At 34.1% G+C, this 20,313-nt stretch overlaps 3 protein-coding genes across 3 annotated transcripts in view; all 3 read right to left on the bottom strand.

Annotated features, from left to right (window-relative positions):
• Nucleotides 1-4,804: 4,804 nt before the first annotated feature.
• Nucleotides 4,805-11,244, bottom strand: LOC106124918 (putative fatty acyl-CoA reductase CG8306). Its single transcript, XM_013321946.1, has 11 exons — nucleotides 11,225-11,244; nucleotides 10,965-11,136; nucleotides 10,139-10,229; nucleotides 9,431-9,553; nucleotides 9,131-9,255; nucleotides 8,658-8,816; nucleotides 7,996-8,105; nucleotides 7,551-7,618; nucleotides 6,806-7,004; nucleotides 6,521-6,701; nucleotides 4,805-5,564 (listed from the first exon to the last, which is right to left on the bottom strand). Exons 2-11 carry the CDS (start codon nucleotides 11,132-11,134, stop codon nucleotides 5,207-5,209), a joined length of 1,584 nt encoding a protein of 527 aa, XP_013177400.1. The 5' UTR covers nucleotides 11,135-11,136; nucleotides 11,225-11,244; the 3' UTR covers nucleotides 4,805-5,206.
• A 2,024-nt stretch (nucleotides 11,245-13,268) lies between these two features.
• LOC106124919 (fatty acyl-CoA reductase 1-like) lies at nucleotides 13,269-17,903 on the bottom strand. The gene is made up of 11 exons (XM_013321947.1): nucleotides 17,889-17,903; nucleotides 17,612-17,783; nucleotides 16,871-16,961; nucleotides 16,644-16,766; nucleotides 16,433-16,557; nucleotides 15,755-15,913; nucleotides 15,344-15,453; nucleotides 15,164-15,231; nucleotides 14,570-14,759; nucleotides 14,320-14,497; nucleotides 13,269-13,709 (listed from the first exon to the last, which is right to left on the bottom strand). Exons 2-11 carry the CDS (start codon nucleotides 17,779-17,781, stop codon nucleotides 13,352-13,354), a joined length of 1,572 nt encoding a protein of 523 aa, XP_013177401.1. The 5' UTR covers nucleotides 17,782-17,783; nucleotides 17,889-17,903; the 3' UTR covers nucleotides 13,269-13,351.
• A 271-nt stretch (nucleotides 17,904-18,174) lies between these two features.
• Nucleotides 18,175-20,313, bottom strand: part of LOC106123849 (fatty acyl-CoA reductase 1-like) — a 6,959-nt gene continuing 4,820 nt past the window's right edge. The window contains exon 10 of the mRNA XM_013320257.1: nucleotides 18,175-18,258. Within this exon, the coding sequence (XP_013175711.1) occupies nucleotides 18,175-18,258 (84 nt within the window). The remainder of the gene's footprint in view (nucleotides 18,259-20,313) is intronic.

The raw sequence follows: 20,313 nt of genomic DNA, 5'->3' as shown, positions 1-20,313 counted from the left end.
TTTTCTACATAGCTTTCTTAGAACTGAGTCCATTTTTATAAATCAAGTGATATGTACTTATAACTAGCTGACGCTCTCGACTCCGTCGGCGCGAAATAAAAAAAATAAGTGCCATATGCGTTCTTCCATACTATGTTCTACATCTATGCCAAATTTCAGCAAGATCCGTTCAGTCGTTCTGGAGATACCTTCAAACAAACATCCATCAAAACATTCGCTTTTATAATACTAGTAAGATATGCGAAAAATTCCAATTTGTTATTTCTTACTTTTCTTTTTTGCTTTTAAAGGTTTTTGAAATATTAATTACCATCGTAATTTACTATTTCATGTCAAATGACACTCACAAACATAAGGAAACAAATATTATTTATATATATATTATATATATTTTATATTTAAGCATACACTCATTTATAAGGCTTTAATCTCTCGTGAAACAGGCTTAACTCTTTGTCGAGTTTCTAGTAAAACAAGTAAGTTTAAGCCTTTCGGTGGGTTCTCACTGGTCGGTGGCAAACGTTACAAGAACATGAATGTTGTAGAGTTTGAATGAACAAAAACATATTATACTTTTTTTAGTGGTTTAAGATCTTTATCTCTCTAAGAATTTACAAAATTCACTGTATGAGAAACAATTTTACTATACATACATACAATTTGAAATTTTACCAGTAGTCAGAGATGACATTTTAGGTTTATACAATTGACATTTTACTAACAAAATTCTTTATTTTATTTTTAAATGATGACATAGTAAACTGATATATAAACACGGCTAAAGACTCACGTATATACGTCCGGTGGCGGCACCGACTAGTTTCGAGCCTATCGGGGGCCCTTCATGAGGATGAGTGGTATTGGTATTATTTCGCGGACGCGGCCCGTCGCTTACTGCGTGCCTGCGCTCTTAGGGCGCATCTTGAATGGGCGGGGTGAACCTACTCGATGCCGCCACCGGACATATATACGTGAGTGTTTAGCCGTGTTTATATATCACTTAAGATGACATAGTGTTAATATCACGGATGTATTTAGGCAAATTATTATATAACTGTGCTCTCTCAAAAGCTACACTATTCCAACAAAGCTACTTCCATTCATTATCTATGGAATTAACAAAGACTAAGGTTATAAGCAGGTCTTTTGAATATTAAATTATACAAACACAAAATTTAAAAACAAAACAATGATAATATCTCAAATTTCCTACGGAGTAATTTTTTTTTAAATTATAGCTGAAACTTTTTTATACTTCATTTTATGTTCGACAGAGTAAAATAAACCTACTTAATGAGCGTCTGTGGCGCAATTGTTAACTGCTTGACTGGACCGCCTCGTGCTCTAAAACATCCAGGTTTGATCTTTTCCACGTGTTTTTCGATTTTCCAATATCATCCGACGTTCTTACGGTGAAGAAAAATATTGTGATGCAACCTAAACATATGTGTGAAGTCAATCAACCCGCACTGGTCGAGCATGGTTATGACCTAGTACCCCTACATTGAGTAATCTCTCAGTCCTCGATAGTGACGACTGACGACAACCTAAACTTGGTAGGTACCTATTGAATTGGAGGAATTTAATTCACCTTTAATTCTTTTATCTCGTAAATTCAGAAACATTGACTGTAAAAAAACTCAGTAAGCTCATTGTTCCGGTTATTGGATTTGTCGATGTCCCGGATAACGTCGACGCCACACTGCCATAGATTGATTCAGTTATCTCCACTCGTGTGGTACTGCACGACGCAGCATTCTATATCGCTTTAATTCATTTTGTGAGAGTATAATACACTTGATACATACTTCGATATAAAATCTTGTAAAGTTAATGTTGGATAAGAAAGTTTACATCAAATAAAATTCTATTAAAAACTAGCTGAATCGGAGGAATTATGTAAACAAAAAATTATATTTAATTTCTTATTAAATTATATTATATACTAGGTGACCACCTCGACTCCGTTCGCGTAGATTGCAGCTGTTTCTAAGACCTACTAAATATGCATATAAAATTACAAAATAATCGATTAAGCCGTTTAGAAAAGGTACGGTAACTAATATTTAGACAAAAGATTTTTATATTATATATAAGATTGTCTAGTAGATTTCGAAAAATATCATTTATTTTTAAATATTAGCAAATTTTTGTAAATTTACTAATATTTCTTTCTACCATTCCAACTAAGCTCTAGGCTTGTGCTAGAATATGGTTTACGACAATAGTCGAATGGCGGGATACGAACCCCCGACCTCGTGATCGGAAATCCGTACCTCTAACCATTAGGCTATTGGTGCTTAAATTTTATATTATAAAATTTTTTTTTAACTCTATATGGAAGGTAACCGTCGTCTCTAAAGAAACGCTAATAATTAAAATTAAGTGTCTTATTTCAGATCATATAATATACCTTTCTTATAATACGCATAAATGAAGTCAAAAGTCCTAGAATATATCAATCAATTAAAAAAAATATGCTTATTTTTTTAAATGATGTAACTTCACAACTGTAATGGTTAAGATATGGATTTCCGATCACGAGGTCGGGGTTCGAATCCCGCCATTCGACTATCGTCGTAAACCATATCCTAGCATAAGCCTCGAGCTTAGTTGGAATGGTTAAAGAAATATTAGTAAATTTACAAAAAAATCCGCTAATATTTTATAGTAAAAATCTGTCTGGGAGAACTACAAGTATAAGTGTTAAGTATAACCATGTTCCCTGATCGTATATAAAGAAAATAGAACACTGCATATTCCATTACCATGTAACTAAGTTTTGTCCCTCGACGCCCGAGATCGAATTATTGGACTATATTTGTATGGAATTGAAAGATTCAGTTATAACTTTACTGCATGGAGTTAAAAAAAAAAACATAGTTTACCTATTATTTTATTATTATTGTAGCCTACGTGCTCTTCCAGACTATGTTCTACCTATACAAAATTTCAGCGAGATACATGCAACTGTTCTGGAGATAACTTCTAATAAGCTAGCAATTTCAATTTTAACAGTGGTAGAGCCCGCTTTAACATCTTCGCATGAATTGTCCCGGCTCGCCCGGTGAAATACCACGACCACACAGAAGACAGGCGTGAAGTGGAAGCAATTCCCCGTTTCCTCTGATGAGTGTGCGTCCCGGAGGCTTAATTGAGACCCTTCCCTTCCCACCCTTTTTCTGATAAGAAAAGGATGGGAAGTGAAATTGGACTTTCCGGATGAGAGGATGCATGGGAAGAGAAAATATTATATTTTCTTTCTGTGCATCCTCTCCTCCGTCGATTAAAGGTTGGCAACGCATATGCAATAGCGTATGTCTATGGGCAACGGTCACTATTTTAGCGATTTCAGGTGACCGCTCGCTCGTTTGCCACCTTATGATATAAAAAAAAGCATACATCCAAACATTCGCATTTATAATATTAGTAAGATTACAACTTAATGACTATGATATTGATTGCCAGAGATTAATTTCTACAATGTTTACTATTGCATGTCGTAATAATCAATAAACATAGCGTGATAAAAGAACGTTCAACTAGACATAACCTATTCATAACATTTCCGAAATATCATTGCTTCTGAATATTTAATTATGACAGGGCCACTTAAATTTTCTGTTATCTGTAATGAATTCTATGTACTACATATTATATAATTTATACTAGTTATTCATAAACCGGTTATAGACATTGGTATTTCGTGCCTATTTGAGTTTCGCCATTTTGGTGTTCATGGTTGCTTTGTTACTAGTGGTGAGGATTAGAACTAATAATACAACAGACATAAAATTGACAGTCTGGAACTTCAACAGGCGCGTTTAACTGAAAATAAAAGCTGTTATTTACAAGCAACGACCTATCCATTTATTATAAATCAGTGGTTTTTTACTTTACATACATTATCTGAATATTTACAACCATTAGGTGAATGTATAAGATAAATGGACACATATAAGCTAAAGTAAAGGATAACACAATACCAGTAGGCACGGCAGTGCCACTACCAAAATGAGCTGAAAGAAATGACACATTCTAGGAGTGTGTACTCTTACTATACACATATTTTCTGACACCTCGCACAAACAAAGTGGAGGTCAAACGACTCTCTTTAGAGCAAATACCTTGTTACTACGTCCTTGGTTACATTAGGGTTGCCAAACAATTTAATGTCAAAATAATATAATACCTTAACACAGGTTGCCACCAATTGGCTAATGAAATACCATCATCCCGGTAGTATTGGTAAATGGGATAACAACAAAAAAATTTAACTAAGAAGTTCTTATTAAAGAACAGGATTAAGGACCCAATATCTATACTTATTTAAGAAATCACTTTCATTGTGAGTTGGTTGCTTTCTATGCAGCCCTAATACTGATTGCTTGAGTCATAACACTCGGCAGCTGACAGTGCACTATTTTTTTATTATCTCAATGTAAAACCGTTTAGGACTTGATGACTTGATAAATGAGTCAGTTCTAATTATTATAGAAAATGCTATATAGTCGGCCTAGATACATATTTAACTTATTTAGGCATATAATTAACTACACTTATTTAATTTTAGTAAAAGTAACATCCCTAACTGATGTACTTCGCACATTCCAAGTAACACGCCTTTATGAAGACAACTTTATTCTGCGCCGACAAAACCCTTTCTCTTATTCAAGTTTACATTTCATAGTTATTTTATTTCTCCTAAATAGTTGTATTTTAAATATATAAACCGAAAATGTAATATTTAATTCCAGTGATTATATACAGTAATAAATCTTTATGGCAAACTAGCTGTCTCCCGCGACTCCGTTCGCGTGGTATTAAAAAAAACTAATAGTCTATGTTATTTTCCAGGCTGTTCTACATCTTGCCCTTTATAAATGTGTCATTCAATGGTCAATTTTTTATATAATAAAGTGGTAAAGGAGCATGCGACCACCTGAATTGGCCGAAATAGCGAAACGACCGCTACTCATGGACATCCGCAATTACAGATGCATTGCCTAACTTTTATAGATGGAGTAGAGACGCAGAGAAAGAGTGTAGGAAAGAAAAGACGACTACATTGTTAGAATCTCTGAAAATAAGACAACATTTTTAAAATCTTTTTAATCTTTCATTCTGGAATCATTTTTAAAATTTGCGTTTGTATGCTTTCAATATCTATATGTTCAAAAAGTATCAATTTAAAATCAGAAAGAATTTATATAAATGTAGTTATTATCGAATAGCTAGTCATTATAATTTTATAGAACAAATAAACATACAAAAACAATATGAAATAAGTCAATATTTTCAACCAAAATTGCTTTCTTGCAACTTGATCAGCATTATTGACAGTACGATCCTTTATGATGTATTTCCGAACGCCGTATGCCCAAATAAGTGTCATTTCTGTGTTATCAATCGTTGCCATATCACAGTTGAAAATATCTCTATCAATATTTGACAGGTTTAAATAAAGATTGAGAGTGTTATCGTCTTGAAATTTCCATTCCATATTCATGAAAGATTCCAACGCCGATGTTAACTTGTATATCTTTTTATATGTTTCTATCAGTCTGAAACAAGAAAAGAAATACGTGCTATATTTATCATTATTATACGTGTCTCTATGCCATCTGACAGAGTATTAAATTAATATACATAGATGTATCCCCACAATGGCAACCTCGAAGGCAACGAGTCAGCGACACGCGAACATATATTATAAGTAACATGCCATGCACTTTGGCTGCATGGGAAAAGATCTGTTTATATGCCTCCTAAGGCTAACTTACCCTTAAACTAGGTTTAGTAAATGCCTTTTCAAGGTCAACAGTGACTCAGTCACAAAAAATATGTTTATATTTACAGACATTGAACGTAACAGGCACGGACAGACGCCATATATTCTCATCCAACGTAAGAGAATATTTGTGACAATCACCTTCGTGTCTTCATCGTTAAATATGTCAAAACTAGTAATTGTATTTGGTTTACTGTACATGTGATAGGGGTTGCTCAAATATTACAAATTTTATCGATGACGATACGATGTATCGGCGCTAGACCCACACATATTGTCAAACTCTTTGAGCGCTTATTGCCCAATCCGGCACTACACAAACTGACCGCGTCTTTACTGCCATGTTATAATATGAATATACTAACTGTCACCCGCAACTCCGTCTGCGCGCAATTATAAACATCCATCTAAACATTCCTATTTATATTATTAGTAAGATTTCTACGCAATGTGTGGAATATAAAATTTTTTTCGGCACGGCATGGTATAAACGGATCTTAACATTTTAGAGTACTTGTATTTTTAAGCGTCAATAGCCTAATGGTTAAGGTTACGGATTTCCGACCACGAGGTCGGGGGTTCGAATCCCGCCATTCGACTATTGTCGTAAACCATATCCTAGCACAAGCTTAGAGCTTAGTTGGAATGGTTAAAGAAATATTAGTAAATTTGCAAAAAAAATCTGCTAATATTTTATAAAAAAAAAAAAAAATTTTGTAATTTACTTACATTGGACGTTTTCCTATTATTTTGCACGCAATGTCAGCAAAAAATGCAGGAATGAAATGTAAAAGCCAAAAAAGTATTACATTTGTAAATGAATTAGACGTTTCTAAACAAAAACAATACCATATTGCCCGTAATGATATCAAACTTCTTCCAGATGTATCAAGGATTTTGGTGAAGTGACCTAAAATTAAAAGTTAAAAGAAAATGTTGAACAAAATAATTAAAAAGAAATTTTCAGCTTACACAAATAAAATAACTTTTTTTATCACATGCACTTTTACTTACTCAAAACTAGCGGATTTCTGTTGTTTGTGACGTTATAAATTTTAATATCTTCTAGATTTGATTGATTGATTTGTATTGCGTTCTCCCGAGCAGCCACTAATATTGTATTTGTCACTATGTCAACTGGAACACAACTTATAACTATATCACCAGTTAGTTTTAAAACATGAATTATTCCTGTATAACTTCCTAAAATAACCTGAAAAAGAAAAAACATTTTTTTTTATATATCATAAGGTGGCAAACGAGCGAGTGGCAACCTGAAATCGCTGAAATAGCGAAGTGACCGTTGACCATAGACATACGCAATTGCATATGCCTTGCCTACCTTTAATCGACGGAGGAGAGGATGCACAGAAAGAAAACATTTTCCCTTTCCATGCATCCTCTCATCCGGAATGTCCACTTCCACTTCCCATCCTTTCCTTATTAGAGAAAAAGGGTAGGAAAGGAAAGAGGACTAAAGTTGGCCTCCGGGACGCACACTCATCAGACGAAACGCGGAATTGCTTCCACTTTATGCCTGTCTTCTGTGTGGTCGTGGTATTTCACCGGGCGAGCCAGGCCAATACGTGCGAAGATGTTAAAGCGGGCTCTACCACTGTTTTTTTGTAATCCCGTGCTGACGGAGTCATATGTGACAACAGACTTATGTATTTCTAACGTGGATTGAAAAAGCAATACTTGGGCGGATCGTTTTATTGAAATAAACCATAATTTATAAAGTTTCATTAACAGTACTTACGCCACTGGGGCCGTTTATATTCCACGGATCAATCCAACCCGGCAAAGGTTCACGGTATGAACTTATGACTGAAATAAATAGATAAATTAATAATAATACTTCCATTATATCATCGCATTAAACTACAATATTTGTAAAATAAATAAATCCGTTGATGTGGACATCATCATCAGCTCACTATACATCCCTCCCCACCACCTAAGCTTCTCGTAGCCTACCTATATCTTACATATCATTGAATGTCTTCTCTGATGTGGGCATATTGCATCACGATGTTTTCCTTCGCCGTAAGAACGTCGGATAAATGTACATATGTAAATCGAAATACACATTGGTACATGGCGAGATTCGAACCCTGAACCTGGAGATTGCAAGTCAAGTCCTTAACCTCTGAGCCACCGACGTTCTCCTACACATGCATCTAGGTAGAGTAAACTACACTTACCAACAGATGGTCGAACAATACAAATAGGTAAGCCTTGTGCTTCAGTCCTTACGACTTCTTCTGCAACTGCTTTAGTGAATGTATACGTATTAGTATGGTCTTCATTTAATCTAAAAATAATCATATTTATTTATTGAAGGAAAAATAGCCACATATGTAAATAGTGCTAATTTTTTTATCGGAAAATAATTTTTACCAATATTGTATAAATTTGTTTCAAGTTTTAATTTATATTTTGAATAAATTTTTGTGATTCTACTAGTCAAATACTACAATTTGATAATCGTATAAAACCATCATCGTATCAAATCAAGAAAAAAACAAAAATACTACTAAAAACCAGTCATTTTGTTAATATGGCTATGATTGATGTATTCTATTCTTAGCTTAGTTCTCACGTGGTGGCGGCCATCTTGGGTTTACAATGATACTAAAAGTATTAAATTATACTGTTGCCAGAAACTATAGGCGAAAAATATCTTACATGTGGATGGTGAATGTGTCTTATTTCAATTGCAAGATTTGTGCAATATATTAATATACAGGTTGACTTGGTTTAGTAAATATTTTACAAATAAAAATGTACAGAAAATGTAATAATTTATCAGACTTCCCTTAAGGGGATCTTAAGGGTGGTTATAAAAAAATTAAAAAGTACCTACAGTTGCATTATATTATCTAACTTGTTTTGTTCAATAGTTTCGGCCATCTCTATCATAGTATTTGGAGGTATAGGACTGTCGTAAAACTGTTCCTTCACAGCTTGTCTCACTCGACTCTTGGTGGCGTGACTGTACGCCGTCGACACGTGAACTACAGACCTAAAATAATGATAACTCTTACGTATAAATATCAGGTATTCTGGTAGCAATCGAAAGTATTAGGCAGTACTCTTTAATCAGTGTAATGTAACGTCTCAAGAAGTTTTAATAAGTTAATTACACTCTCAGAATGTTTACATCTTACTTCTTATTAATATTATAAATGCGAATATTTAGCTAGATGGACGTTTGTTAGAAGGTATCTCCGGAACGGCGAACGGATCTCGATAAAATTTGGCATAGATGTATAACATAGTCTGGAAGAACGTTAATAGACTACTAATTATGTTTGTTATTATAATGTTGACAGTTACCTTAGTTGTTTACAACATTTAGCTAGGCGAACTATCTCTCTGATTCCACGAACATTCATCAGCGTTGCCGCCTTTACATTCTCGTTAAAATTTACATTTGCAGCTGCATGGATTATAATATTTACCTGAAATGGTTTTTACATTCATTTTTAAACTCATTCGTTAAATTTACACATAAAAATACAGGATAAAGCGTAACATAAATGCTGCTACGACTTTGCCACTTTTAAATTTACTTTCTGTCTACCATTTTACGAAATTTAAGGGTTGTTTATATTTCTATGATGATGTGATAATTACCTGTTCGGTAATGATATTCTGATCAGCACTTCCAATCCCTAGCTCCTTTTCACTGATGTCTCCAACAATTGGTATTATATTTTTCACAAAATCTGACTTATGTTTGTGTAAACTATCAAATACCTGAAAAATTAACATTCCAAAGGCTAAATGCGAATTTAATGTTCCTAGTTCTGTTCTGTTCTTAACTCTATATGTAATATTGTAATAACCGTTTTTTTACAACATTTACCTATGTGAATATTTACGGTACATATAGCATGTTTTTTTTTTTCATTTTTGTTCGTCTGTCTGTGTGATTTAGCTAATCTTTGAAATGGTTGGATCAATTTTGACGGGACTTTTATTGTCAGGTAGCTGATGTAATAAGGAATAACTTAGGCTACTTTTTTTTTTATTTTAGCATAATAAAGGAATGTTGTTGATTCAAGTACTGTCCGGTACCGCGGGTAGCTCAGATAGTATTTCACGCGGACGAAGTTGCGGGCACAGCTAGTGTTTATAGAAGATATAATTTTTAAATTAATTTAATTCATTTTACCTTATAGTCCCGTAGTTATCTGCAGTACTATAAGGTAAAATTTATTTAGAAAATACTGTTTTTTTTACTCCGTCTCATAACCTAAGTGCGTAGAAAATATCTACAGCAAGAAGGACCTTAAAGTATTCATTACGGTTGCAATAGGTTCAAAATACTGCTATACTTACAGGGTCTTTAAGAATTTGATTAATTCGTTGATGTACATTTTTTCCTTTTTTTGATCGTAATAATAAATAAATTTTATTCACATTACAACACCTGAAAAAATAAATTATTAAGTTATGTTATATCATTAAAATCGGTCTCACTTTTGCACGATGATGTGCGTATCATACGCATTATCATCATTATGATTTACTTTTCGCTTTTCATATCTTTTGTTCGAGAGCGTCGGTGGCTCAGTGGTCAAGCACTTGACTTGCAATCTGCAGGTCCTGGGTTCGAATCCCGCCATGTACCAATGTGTTTTTCGATTTCCGATGTACATATGTACGTTTATCCGACGTTCCTACGGTGAAGGAAAACATCGTGATGCAACCTGCACATATCTGAGAAGTAATTCAAAGATATGTGTGAAGTCAACCAACCCGCACTTGGCCAGCGTGGTTGACTATGGCCTAATCACCCTTAACTTAGGGTAGGCTCCGAGCCCCTCGGTGGGGACGTATAGTGAGCTGATGATGATGATATCTTTCGTTATTTCATAGTAAAAATCTCCATACAAACCAGAGAAATATTTAGTTAAAAAAGAACATCAATATAAAAAAACAGTACATGACTTATCATGCAGAAATACGAACAAATAGTATAATACAAGGTGGACAACGGGCGAAGAATAACGAAGAAGAAGAATCATTTTGCTAGAACGGAGAAGAGACTCCTACTTATAGGCAACTTAAATAAGCCAAAATGAAGCATATGTTGTTCCTACATTTAATTAATATAGGAGGAGAAGTACAGAATAAAATGATCGGAAAATTAAGGGTCAGTTACCTAAAAAGCTTCTCAATTAAGTGTTTTCCAATGAAACCCGAGCCTCCGGTTAGAAATATGTTGGAACCAGCATAGAACCTTTCCACGTCCGACGCTCCGCTGGCGATGACTTTCTCCACATCTTGCTGATGTTCCTGTACCTCTCTTTCCAAAGCTAACATGGATTCCATATCTACGTTTGAAAAGCAAAACTTTAAATATCTTGAATAATTTTAAAATAATAAAGTAATATTATTGATATTCATCACTTATCAACTTACTGAAAAACGTTAAGGCTGCCTTTAGGAGGTAAACTGAAAGAAATACACGCATTGTTTTCTATTTAAAGTTATAACGATGATGTTATATACAGGATGTTTACAAATATTGTGAACTGTGGACTGTCGCAAACTCCACTCACTCAACTTTTCTGGTGTTATGTAGCGACGTTGAAGAAAGAAGAACTAAACAATCAAAATATCATGGTCATATTTTCAGTAGAGGTATTAGTAGTTTCTGTCGTACGTGTTATTTGAATCAGTTGCCGCTCACATGACCTGCTACATGAGGCTAAATTCTTGTCCTCTTCCTACCCATTTCTTAACAAGAAATGATAGGAAAGGCAAGTGGTGTTGGCTCTCTCTGTAGGCCTCCTCTGTCCTTATATAGTATTAAAAACATTTCATTAGAGATGTTTATGAGCGTCGTTGTTATTCTGCGCCACCTTAAGCTATAAGAAACACGCCGTATATATGGATTTTTTTAATGTTTAATTGTGTAAAAATATACAATGTAAATTCGCGAACAAAATTTCATTCAATACCTAATGTACAAAAAAAGAATACGATTATATACTTCTATTTTATTTTATATGTTACCGTAGAAGCACGAACTCCGGTCAATTGTAAGATTTGCCGTTAAACTTAAGATTTACCAACTAGTTTTAGCCCGAACTGTTCTATAATCTTAGTTAATTTTTATTATAATCAAATACCGTGTATTTGTAGTTAATATGATTTACCAAGTAAATAAATGGTTGTAAACAAATATCACATATCCTTTTACCATAACAACTTGATTAATAATAAGTTTTACTGATAAATCATAAGATTCATCGTAGTTCAGAACTTTACAATAACGTAAAGACATCGTCTTTATCAACCTGCCCTAGTCCTTACGGATGGTCGGCACAGTATGGTCCGCAACTCGTCCATATCTCTATCAACACATTCTTACTCATATCCTCTTTCACACAATCCATCCATACTTTACGATATTATACTATATTAAAAGCATTTTTGTATGTTTGTACTGTTCCTTTCTTCGCGTATACTCGCTATTTTGGACCTTTGTTTTATTTTAATTTTGGCGTTGCTGTGTGAGTCGCATGAATTCCATGCATATAGGCTATTTATTAAGTTATTTTCATTCGTCGTGATCGGTGTCGCTAGGCACAGCTAGTGAAGCTAGTAGAACAATTACAATCATCAATAAAAAGGAAAACTTGGACATTTTGGACCCGAAAACACGTTTATACCAATAGAAGGTAAATTATTTTAATTTTAACTAAATTTATTCAATTTATTTATTCTAATTAATTCATCAAAAATGGTGGACTACGCAAGTCGGGAGTATTATATTAAGTAGCCATAACTGAGAAGGACGCTCGTTGCCACTTCGTACACAAAACAAGGACAACAAACAAAACTACGGAACTGGCGCACGCGAACCCGTCCGCGCGGAATTAAAGCAAATTAATAAGTAGCCTCTATGTTCTTTCACACTGTGTTCTACATGTGTGTCAAATTTAATCAAAATCAGTTAAGCCGTTCTGGATATACCTTCAAACAAACATCCATCCATCCGTACTTTTAAACATTTGCATTTATTATATAAAAAAGAAACAATCCTTGCGTCGTGACTATAGCGTTGTACGCGCTCAGAAAACACACCGTTATTCGTCAAGATCGCATTTCCCAAAGCCTACGCATAATGCATTAATAGCTAAATCTTGATACAATCCTGCACCATTTGGTACAGGACTGTCGTAAAACTGGTCCTTTACTGCTTGTCCCTCTCGTCTCTGGGTACCGTGACTATACGCTGATGATACGTAAACTATTACCCCAGACAAACGCGGCCCTGCGACAGACATTCAGACAAAAATTTTATAAATTGATTTTATTATCAGCAACGCTCACTTTTTCTTGATATTACATGCGGAACTCTGCAATGTTATTATTATAATATTTTGCATACGTACACAACACATTAAAAACGATATTAAATAAAACAACATTTAAAAAAAATCTTTTAAACCTTTTATTCTTGCAACATTTTTAAGACTTACATTTATATATTTTCGACGATATACGTTCAAAAAGTATCAATTTATAAACAGAAAGAATTTATACAAATTTAGTTATTATCGAATAGCTAGTCATTATAATTTTATGGAACGCATAAACATACAAAAAGAATATGAAATAAGTCAATATTTTCAACCAAAATTGCTTTCTTGCAACTTGATCAGCATTATTGACATTACAATCCTTTATGATGTATTTCCGAACGCCGTATGCCCAAATACGTGTCATTTCTGTGTTATCAATCGTTGCCATATCACAGTTGAAAATATCTCTATCAATATTCGACAGGTTTAAATAAAGATTGAGAGTGTTATCGTCATGAAATTTCCATTCATTTCTCAGGAAATATTCGAACACCGATGCTAACTTGTATATCTTTTTATATACTTTTATCAGTCTGAAACAAGAGCAAAAACATGCATCATCTCATACATCATTTGTATGGTTTTACCTAACTAAGCTAATAAAATTTTAATTTATATTACAGTGCTAGGCCCAAGTCTTAGATGACTGTTGGACGAATTAGGCTCACCCAGTGCCACGACCACACAGAAGCGAAGAAGAATTCATCCCGCGTTTCGTCTGATGAATGTGGTGTCGGAGGCCTAATTTTAGTCCTCTTTTCCTTCCCAACCCTTTCTTACAATGAAAGGATAAGAAGAGGAGGTGGATTTAACGGAGGAAAGGACGCATAGGAAGGGAATATTCTCTTTACATGCGTCCTCTTCTCCGTCGATCATAAGTAAGGAACACATCTGTAATTGCAAATGTCTATGTAGTGGTCTTTTCGCTATTTCGGCAAATTCTGGCGACCGAGTGCTCGTTTGTCACCCTATAATATTATTTAAAAAATGGCTATCAGAAATATAATCTTTATTCTGATAGCCATTTTTTAATTAAATATAATTTTCTGCATGATGCTGAAAACCGTTTAATAGCAAATTAACGGCCAAACAGTGTTCACGATAATTATCGTAACATATTTTTTTTATTTTCATAAAACTTACAGTGGACGTTTTCCTATTAATGTGAGCGCTATATCCACAAAGAATGCAGGAATGAAATGTAAAAGCCAAAAAAGTAATACGTTTAGGATTTTGTAAGGCGTTTGTACCATAAAACAGTACCATATTGCCCGCGACGAAACCAGATCTCTTGAACGTTCAACGACGTTAGAAGCGTATCCTGAAAAGGACAATAAAATTAAATATTAATGCTTTATCCATATTCAATAAAAACATATATGTATTTTCTTACCCCATTGTAACGGATTTCTATTGCCAGTTACATTAAAAATTTTAATATTTTCATTATTTGGTCGTTTTGTGTTATCCCAAGCAGCCGCTAATATTGCATTTATCACTATATCAACGGGAACGATACTCAAGACTATATCACTAATGGATCTCAGAGTATGAATTACTCCTACAGAAATTCCTAACAGAATCTGAAACATAATACACAATTTTATCTATTTATTGTAAATTTTAGTAAAAGTTGCAAGATTTTGTAGTTGTGGCGTAATTCTTAATATTAATTTGTAGTCGAGGATGTAAATTTTAAATGACAAAAAGTGGTGTAGTGTATGCATAAATGTATTGTTGTTTGTCCCAAGCTTACACGTTATAAGTCACGTCTTCGGAGAGAGGGGGCGTCAGTCGATGTCAGACCTTTGGACCGGTAGCACGTGTGGGAAGTGAACTAGCCAAATATAACGCAACGAATGCTATAAGTGTTTACGTTTATTGCTATATTGTTTATTATAAATTACTCCTGAAGGTCGAGAGCTTTGGAGGTCATGATTGACGATAAAACTGGTGGAAAAATTATAACTTCACAAACAGAACTTACGCCACTGGGGCTGTTTAAATTCCACGCATCAACGCAGCCTGGCAATGGTTCACGATATGAACTTATCACTGAAATAAAAAATGATATTATATAAAACATTAAATATCGAAACTTTTGACATTGGAAAACTAAGTTTTATGCTATATGTATGCATTGGATATTTTTTATTATGTAGCTTACCAACAGATGGTCGAACAATACAAATAGGCAAGCCTTGTGCTTCAGTCCTTACGACTTCTTCTGCCACTGCTTTAGTGAATGTATATGTATTCGCATAGTCTTCCTTTAATCTACAATGAATCTATGTTTGAACAAACTTAATTCTAGTTATTCAAAATTAAATGCAAGATTTTACCGATATTATTTTATGTATTATAACAAAATGTGACTCAATTATTTAGTTGAGACATCTACATCGCCTTTTCTAATAATCGTATATTCTGTTTTGCTAATATTATTAAGAACATTTTCATCGATAGAGATAGAGTATGTCAAATAACGACAAACACTACATTGGCCACACGCGTTTGTCAGTATCAATTATCAGTCGCGTCCAACTCTAGTTGTGGGGCTTGTGCCACCGGTACTTACGGTTGCATCATAATTTCCAATTTATTTTGTTCAATAGTTTCAGCCATCTCTATAATAGCTTTTGGTGGTACAGGGCATTCGTAAAACTGTTCCTTAATAGCCTGTCTCACTCGACTTTTGGTGGCGTGAGTGTACGCCGTCGATACGTGAACTATAGATCTGAAATATATGTATCTTTTTATAAAACCAAACATCTTCTGAGGCCTGTAACCCAGTGGGTTAGGCAACCATTAAAGATATCTATTTGGCCACTTTTGTAGCACCTCTCTAGCTTATAAATACATGCAAGGGGCGTGTCGTAATTGTATCGAATTGAGTAGTGACACTAGTAGGCATCAGAATGCGACAAACTGCAACAATCTTAAAATTCTAATTAGAACTCAAGGAGATTTTCAGATATCTTGGCGACTTTTAAAGAAATTTTGCCGCTTGTGTTTCCATTAAATATACAACCATGCGACGCTAACTGTTGCCCGTGCCTCCCACCGCGAGAAATTTAAAAAATAACTAATTTTTTGCCTATGTGTTCTTTCAGACTATTTCTACATCCATGCCAAAATTCAGCGGGATCCGTTGACTCGTTCTGGGGATACCTTCTAACAAACATCCATCCATCCATCTAAACATTCGCATTTATAATTTTAGGAAGATTCTCGAAAAGACATCTGCGAATAATACCTTAGTTGTTTGCAACATTTAGCTAGGCGAACTATCTCCCTGATTCCTCGAACGTTGATCAGCGTTGCGCTCTTTACATTCTCGTTAAAATTTACGTTTGCAGCTGCATGGAATATAATATTAACCTGAAATTATTTTCAAACGATAACTTCTTGACTAACATTCCTTCAATTATTCATGTGACTTCCTAATATTTTAACTAAATATTTACCTGCTCGGTAATTATATTCCGATCGAGGTCTCTAATGCCGAGCTCCGCATTATTCATGTCTCCCTCAATTGGTATTATGTTCAACACAAAATCTGGTTTATGTTTGTGTAAACTATCAAAAACCTGTAATAATCATTATAACGTCAGCTTCAGTAAAATTCAAATGTCCTTCTAAACCATTTCGAAGGTCAAAAAGAACCTAAGGTACAAAATACTGCTATACTTACAGGGTCTTTAAGAATTTGATCAATTCGTTGCTGTACATTTTTTCCTTTTTTTGATCGTAATAATAAATAAATTTTATTTACATTACAACACCTGAAAAAAATTACATTATAAAATAAAATATTTTTTACAACTACAACTAAAAAGTAGTATCTCAATTATGTGCTACCAACGCGAGCATTAATACTAAATTTATTCCTGATCTTTTCTTATTTTTAAAGGAAAATCGGCAAATTAAGGCACCATTTTAACTCTGCAACATCCGTAACTGTTATAAAAATTGGGATGCAACGACCTTTTAATTTAAAACAGGGAGCTGCCAAAATAAGAAAAGGAAGAATAAATGAAAGGCAAAATAAAAAAAAGGCGTGCAGCTTCTCATACCAAACGCAGAAGTTAAGTTGCATGGCCACATAGATTAAATAGAAGAAAGGCGTCAAGTTAAACAATTTTTTACTTCTAGTAATGCGTGTACCGAACTCCAAGTTCCAGTTATCTTCCCCCTTAAGACTATTTTAATATCGAAAGATGGGAAAATATGAAATGAATTTGGCGCGACATGGGAGGAATCGTGGAGGAAGGTGTCCTCTTTCTCTAGGTCTTCTACTCCGTCCATTAAGAATAAGACACCCATCTGCCTTTTGACTTCGCAGATGTCTTTTTACAGAGACCACTTCACAACTTTAGTGAAAAAGGTCCCTTGTTAATTTTTAGCCTTTTAACATACGTAAGATTTCTGTTACCTAAAAAGCTTCTCAATTAAGTGTTTTCCGATAAAACCCGAGCCTCCAGTGAGAAATATGTTGGAACCAGCATAGAACCTTTCCACGATTGACGCTCCACTGGCGATGACTTTTTCTACATCATGCTGATGTTTCTGTGCCTCTCTTTCCAAAGCTATCAAGGATTCCATATCTACATTTTAAAAGCAAACCTTTAAATAGCTTGAATTATTTAAAAATAGTAAAATAAAGCGATTTCACTGATATTTATTGCTAATGATAATAATTATAAACTTACTGAATAACTTTCTGGACACAGACTGATAAGAATGCACAAAATAATTTCTATTTAAAGCTAAAATAATTATCTTTATACAGAATGTTTACAAATTTTGAGGACAGTGGAAGGTCATAAACTTATTTTTCAATGCCACGCAGCAACGTTGTAGAAATCGAGACCCAAAAAATGGTGCTTATTACTAAAAAAATATTAACATTGGATGCCCCCTGGCAACTAAACTGAGCAACGTTGCATAACATTGTATTGGTCATATTTTCCGTCAAGGGATTTTTGTACATACACTCTAACAGGGGTACACTCTGTTGTGCGTTAGTGGCTGCTCACATGCCTTGCTGCTGCCATCAGTTTCATCTGATGAGTCTGTACCCTGAAGGCAAATCGCCAGTACTTTTCCCACCCCTCCATTATCAAGAAAGGACGTAGTTTCCTCTATCCGTACATCACCCTCAGTCAATATAAGATAGGGAACGGTTCAGCAATCTTTCACCTTAAAGATGTTTCTGGGTTACGCTATTTTATAGAAATAAGTTTGCCGCCTCATACAATAAGGAACACTCCGTATATACCCACACAATTGTGCTACGATATAATATTTGAAATTTACGTAAATTGTAATATATTTAAATAGCCGAAATGTTGTATTTGCATTGTAACAAAATGAACTCGATTATGCTTTTGTATTTTATTATATACTAGCATTTACCCGCGACTCTACCAGCGCAGTATTGAAACTAATCGTATTATTTCGCAATATGTATCACAACTTTGTTTTATGTCATTGAGTTAATATGAGGGTAGATGCAGGAGGAGGATGCCCTTATTATTGCCCCAATTTGTAATAGTGGGTTTCTGAGAACTAAATCTCCGTTTAAAACAAATTTTTATCTTTGTTTGTGGCCTCGGAAACTAACGACATGTTATTTTTTTTGTGTAATTCTGCGGTCGGGTCACATTCGATAGCTATCGAATACGCGTTGTCGCAAATGAAAGCTAAATTATGTTCATTTTATTTAGTTTATTTATTTTAATTAATTCGCCAAAAGTTTTGAAAAACGCAAGTATGAATGTTACATAAATTAATAGCATTAAATTGTGTAGTCTATTACTAATTTCTACCCAAGAGTTTTAGTTAAAGAGTTTTATATTTCTGGTAAGTTTTTAATCATATTTAGTCTTTAATATTCCCACATATATCACCTAATTTCCAGTGAAAGTTCCGTCGAAATCGACCGTCGTTTCGGAGTTAGCAGTTCCCCTCTACTTTGTTAGCGTGGAATTAAAAAATAATAAAAATTGTTTCTTTTTTATCATATACAACATACACTTCTCATTTTATTAACGGTTTAGATATACATATACAGATAAATAAATTCAATTGTTAGCTAAATCTGTAGAATTTGTGATTTTGCAACGGTCGCTTCGCTATTGTTGTGATTTCAGGAGGCCGCTAGCTCATTTGCCACCTTTTGATATAAAACAAAATTGATAGCTGCCTATAAAGGTACGCCTACACCAACAACCACCGCACGCACGGATTAAACGGTTTTGGTTTGTCTTGATGCGTAGAATCATAAAAAGCAACTAAAGTTCGTTACGGGCCATGCGTGCGGTGCGTCCGCCGCGGGACAATGGACGAGTACCTTAAACATCTGCTTTACAGATGCGTTATCTCTAGAAAGTTAGTAAAGTTAGAAGGGGGTCGGTAAAATAGAGGATGTTATAAATTATTTATTATTAATCCTTTTTTTAACCTTAATGTAATATCAACAGATTTGTATAATTAAAAAACCATAAACAACGAAAATTTTATCTTAATTAACAAACATTAAATGAATTAAATTAAACAAATTGAATAACAGTTGAATAAATAAAACGCAGCATTATATAAAACAAATAAATATAAATACCGAAAATAAAGTATGTTGCTATTTTTAATAAAAATTGTTTTCTATCGATTTCCCCTTGACGTTGAAAATCTACTTCTTTGATAATGTACTTTCGAATACCATACGTCCATACTTTTATACATTCTCTACGGTCCAATGTTGCTATGTCACAGTTGAAAATATCTCTATCAATAATCGACATATTTTTGTGTAAACTGAGAGTGTTATCGTCTTGAAACTTCCAATCATTGTTAGTAAAGAAATCCAATGCCGATGTCAATTTATTTACTTTTTCATAAATATTTAATAATCTGAAAAAAAAATTAAAATAATAAGGTATACTAACATCCACACTTTATGGCGGCTCGCAATTCCGCTCAAGACGCAGAACACAATTTTAGATATATGCGGAACGTAAAAGCGTAATCGTTCTTTCCTGCTTCAACAGTAGGCAAACTCGAAGCCTGAGCAAACTTGTGTTCGCAGTTTATGATAAGGCGTTATAGAGCTTAAATCTTACAATAGATTGGCATAAC

Source organism: Papilio xuthus, unplaced genomic scaffold, assembly GCF_000836235.2.
Source record: "Papilio xuthus unplaced genomic scaffold, Pxut_1.1 DF825946.1, whole genome shotgun sequence".
In the NCBI taxonomy this organism is placed as follows: domain Eukaryota; kingdom Metazoa; phylum Arthropoda; class Insecta; order Lepidoptera; family Papilionidae; genus Papilio; species Papilio xuthus.
Note: the sequence above shows the minus strand (reverse complement) of the source record. Positions and strands in the feature narration are given on the sequence as shown.

Excerpts from the sequence above, each read along its gene's own strand:
- LOC106124918 (XM_013321946.1), bottom strand. The coding sequence starts at position 11,134 with ATGGAATCCATGTTAGCTTTGGAAAGAGAGGTACAGGAACATCAGCAA. Across the intron at positions 7,005-7,550 it reads ATATAAACGGCCCCAGTGGC|GTTATTTTAGGAAGTTATAC; the intron begins GTAAGTACTGTT and ends TTTCTTTTTCAG. Across the intron at positions 6,702-6,805 it reads CAGAAATCCGCTAGTTTTGA|GTCACTTCACCAAAATCCTT; the intron begins GTAAGTAAAAGT and ends TTTTAATTTTAG.
- LOC106124919 (XM_013321947.1), bottom strand. The coding sequence starts at position 17,781 with ATGGAATCCTTGATAGCTTTGGAAAGAGAGGCACAGAAACATCAGCAT. Across the intron at positions 16,962-17,611 it reads TTAATTGAGAAGCTTTTTAG|GTGTTGTAATGTAAATAAAA; the intron begins GTAACAGAAATC and ends AATTTTTTTCAG. Across the intron at positions 16,767-16,870 it reads ATCAAATTCTTAAAGACCCT|GTTTTTGATAGTTTACACAA; the intron begins GTAAGTATAGCA and ends TGATTATTACAG.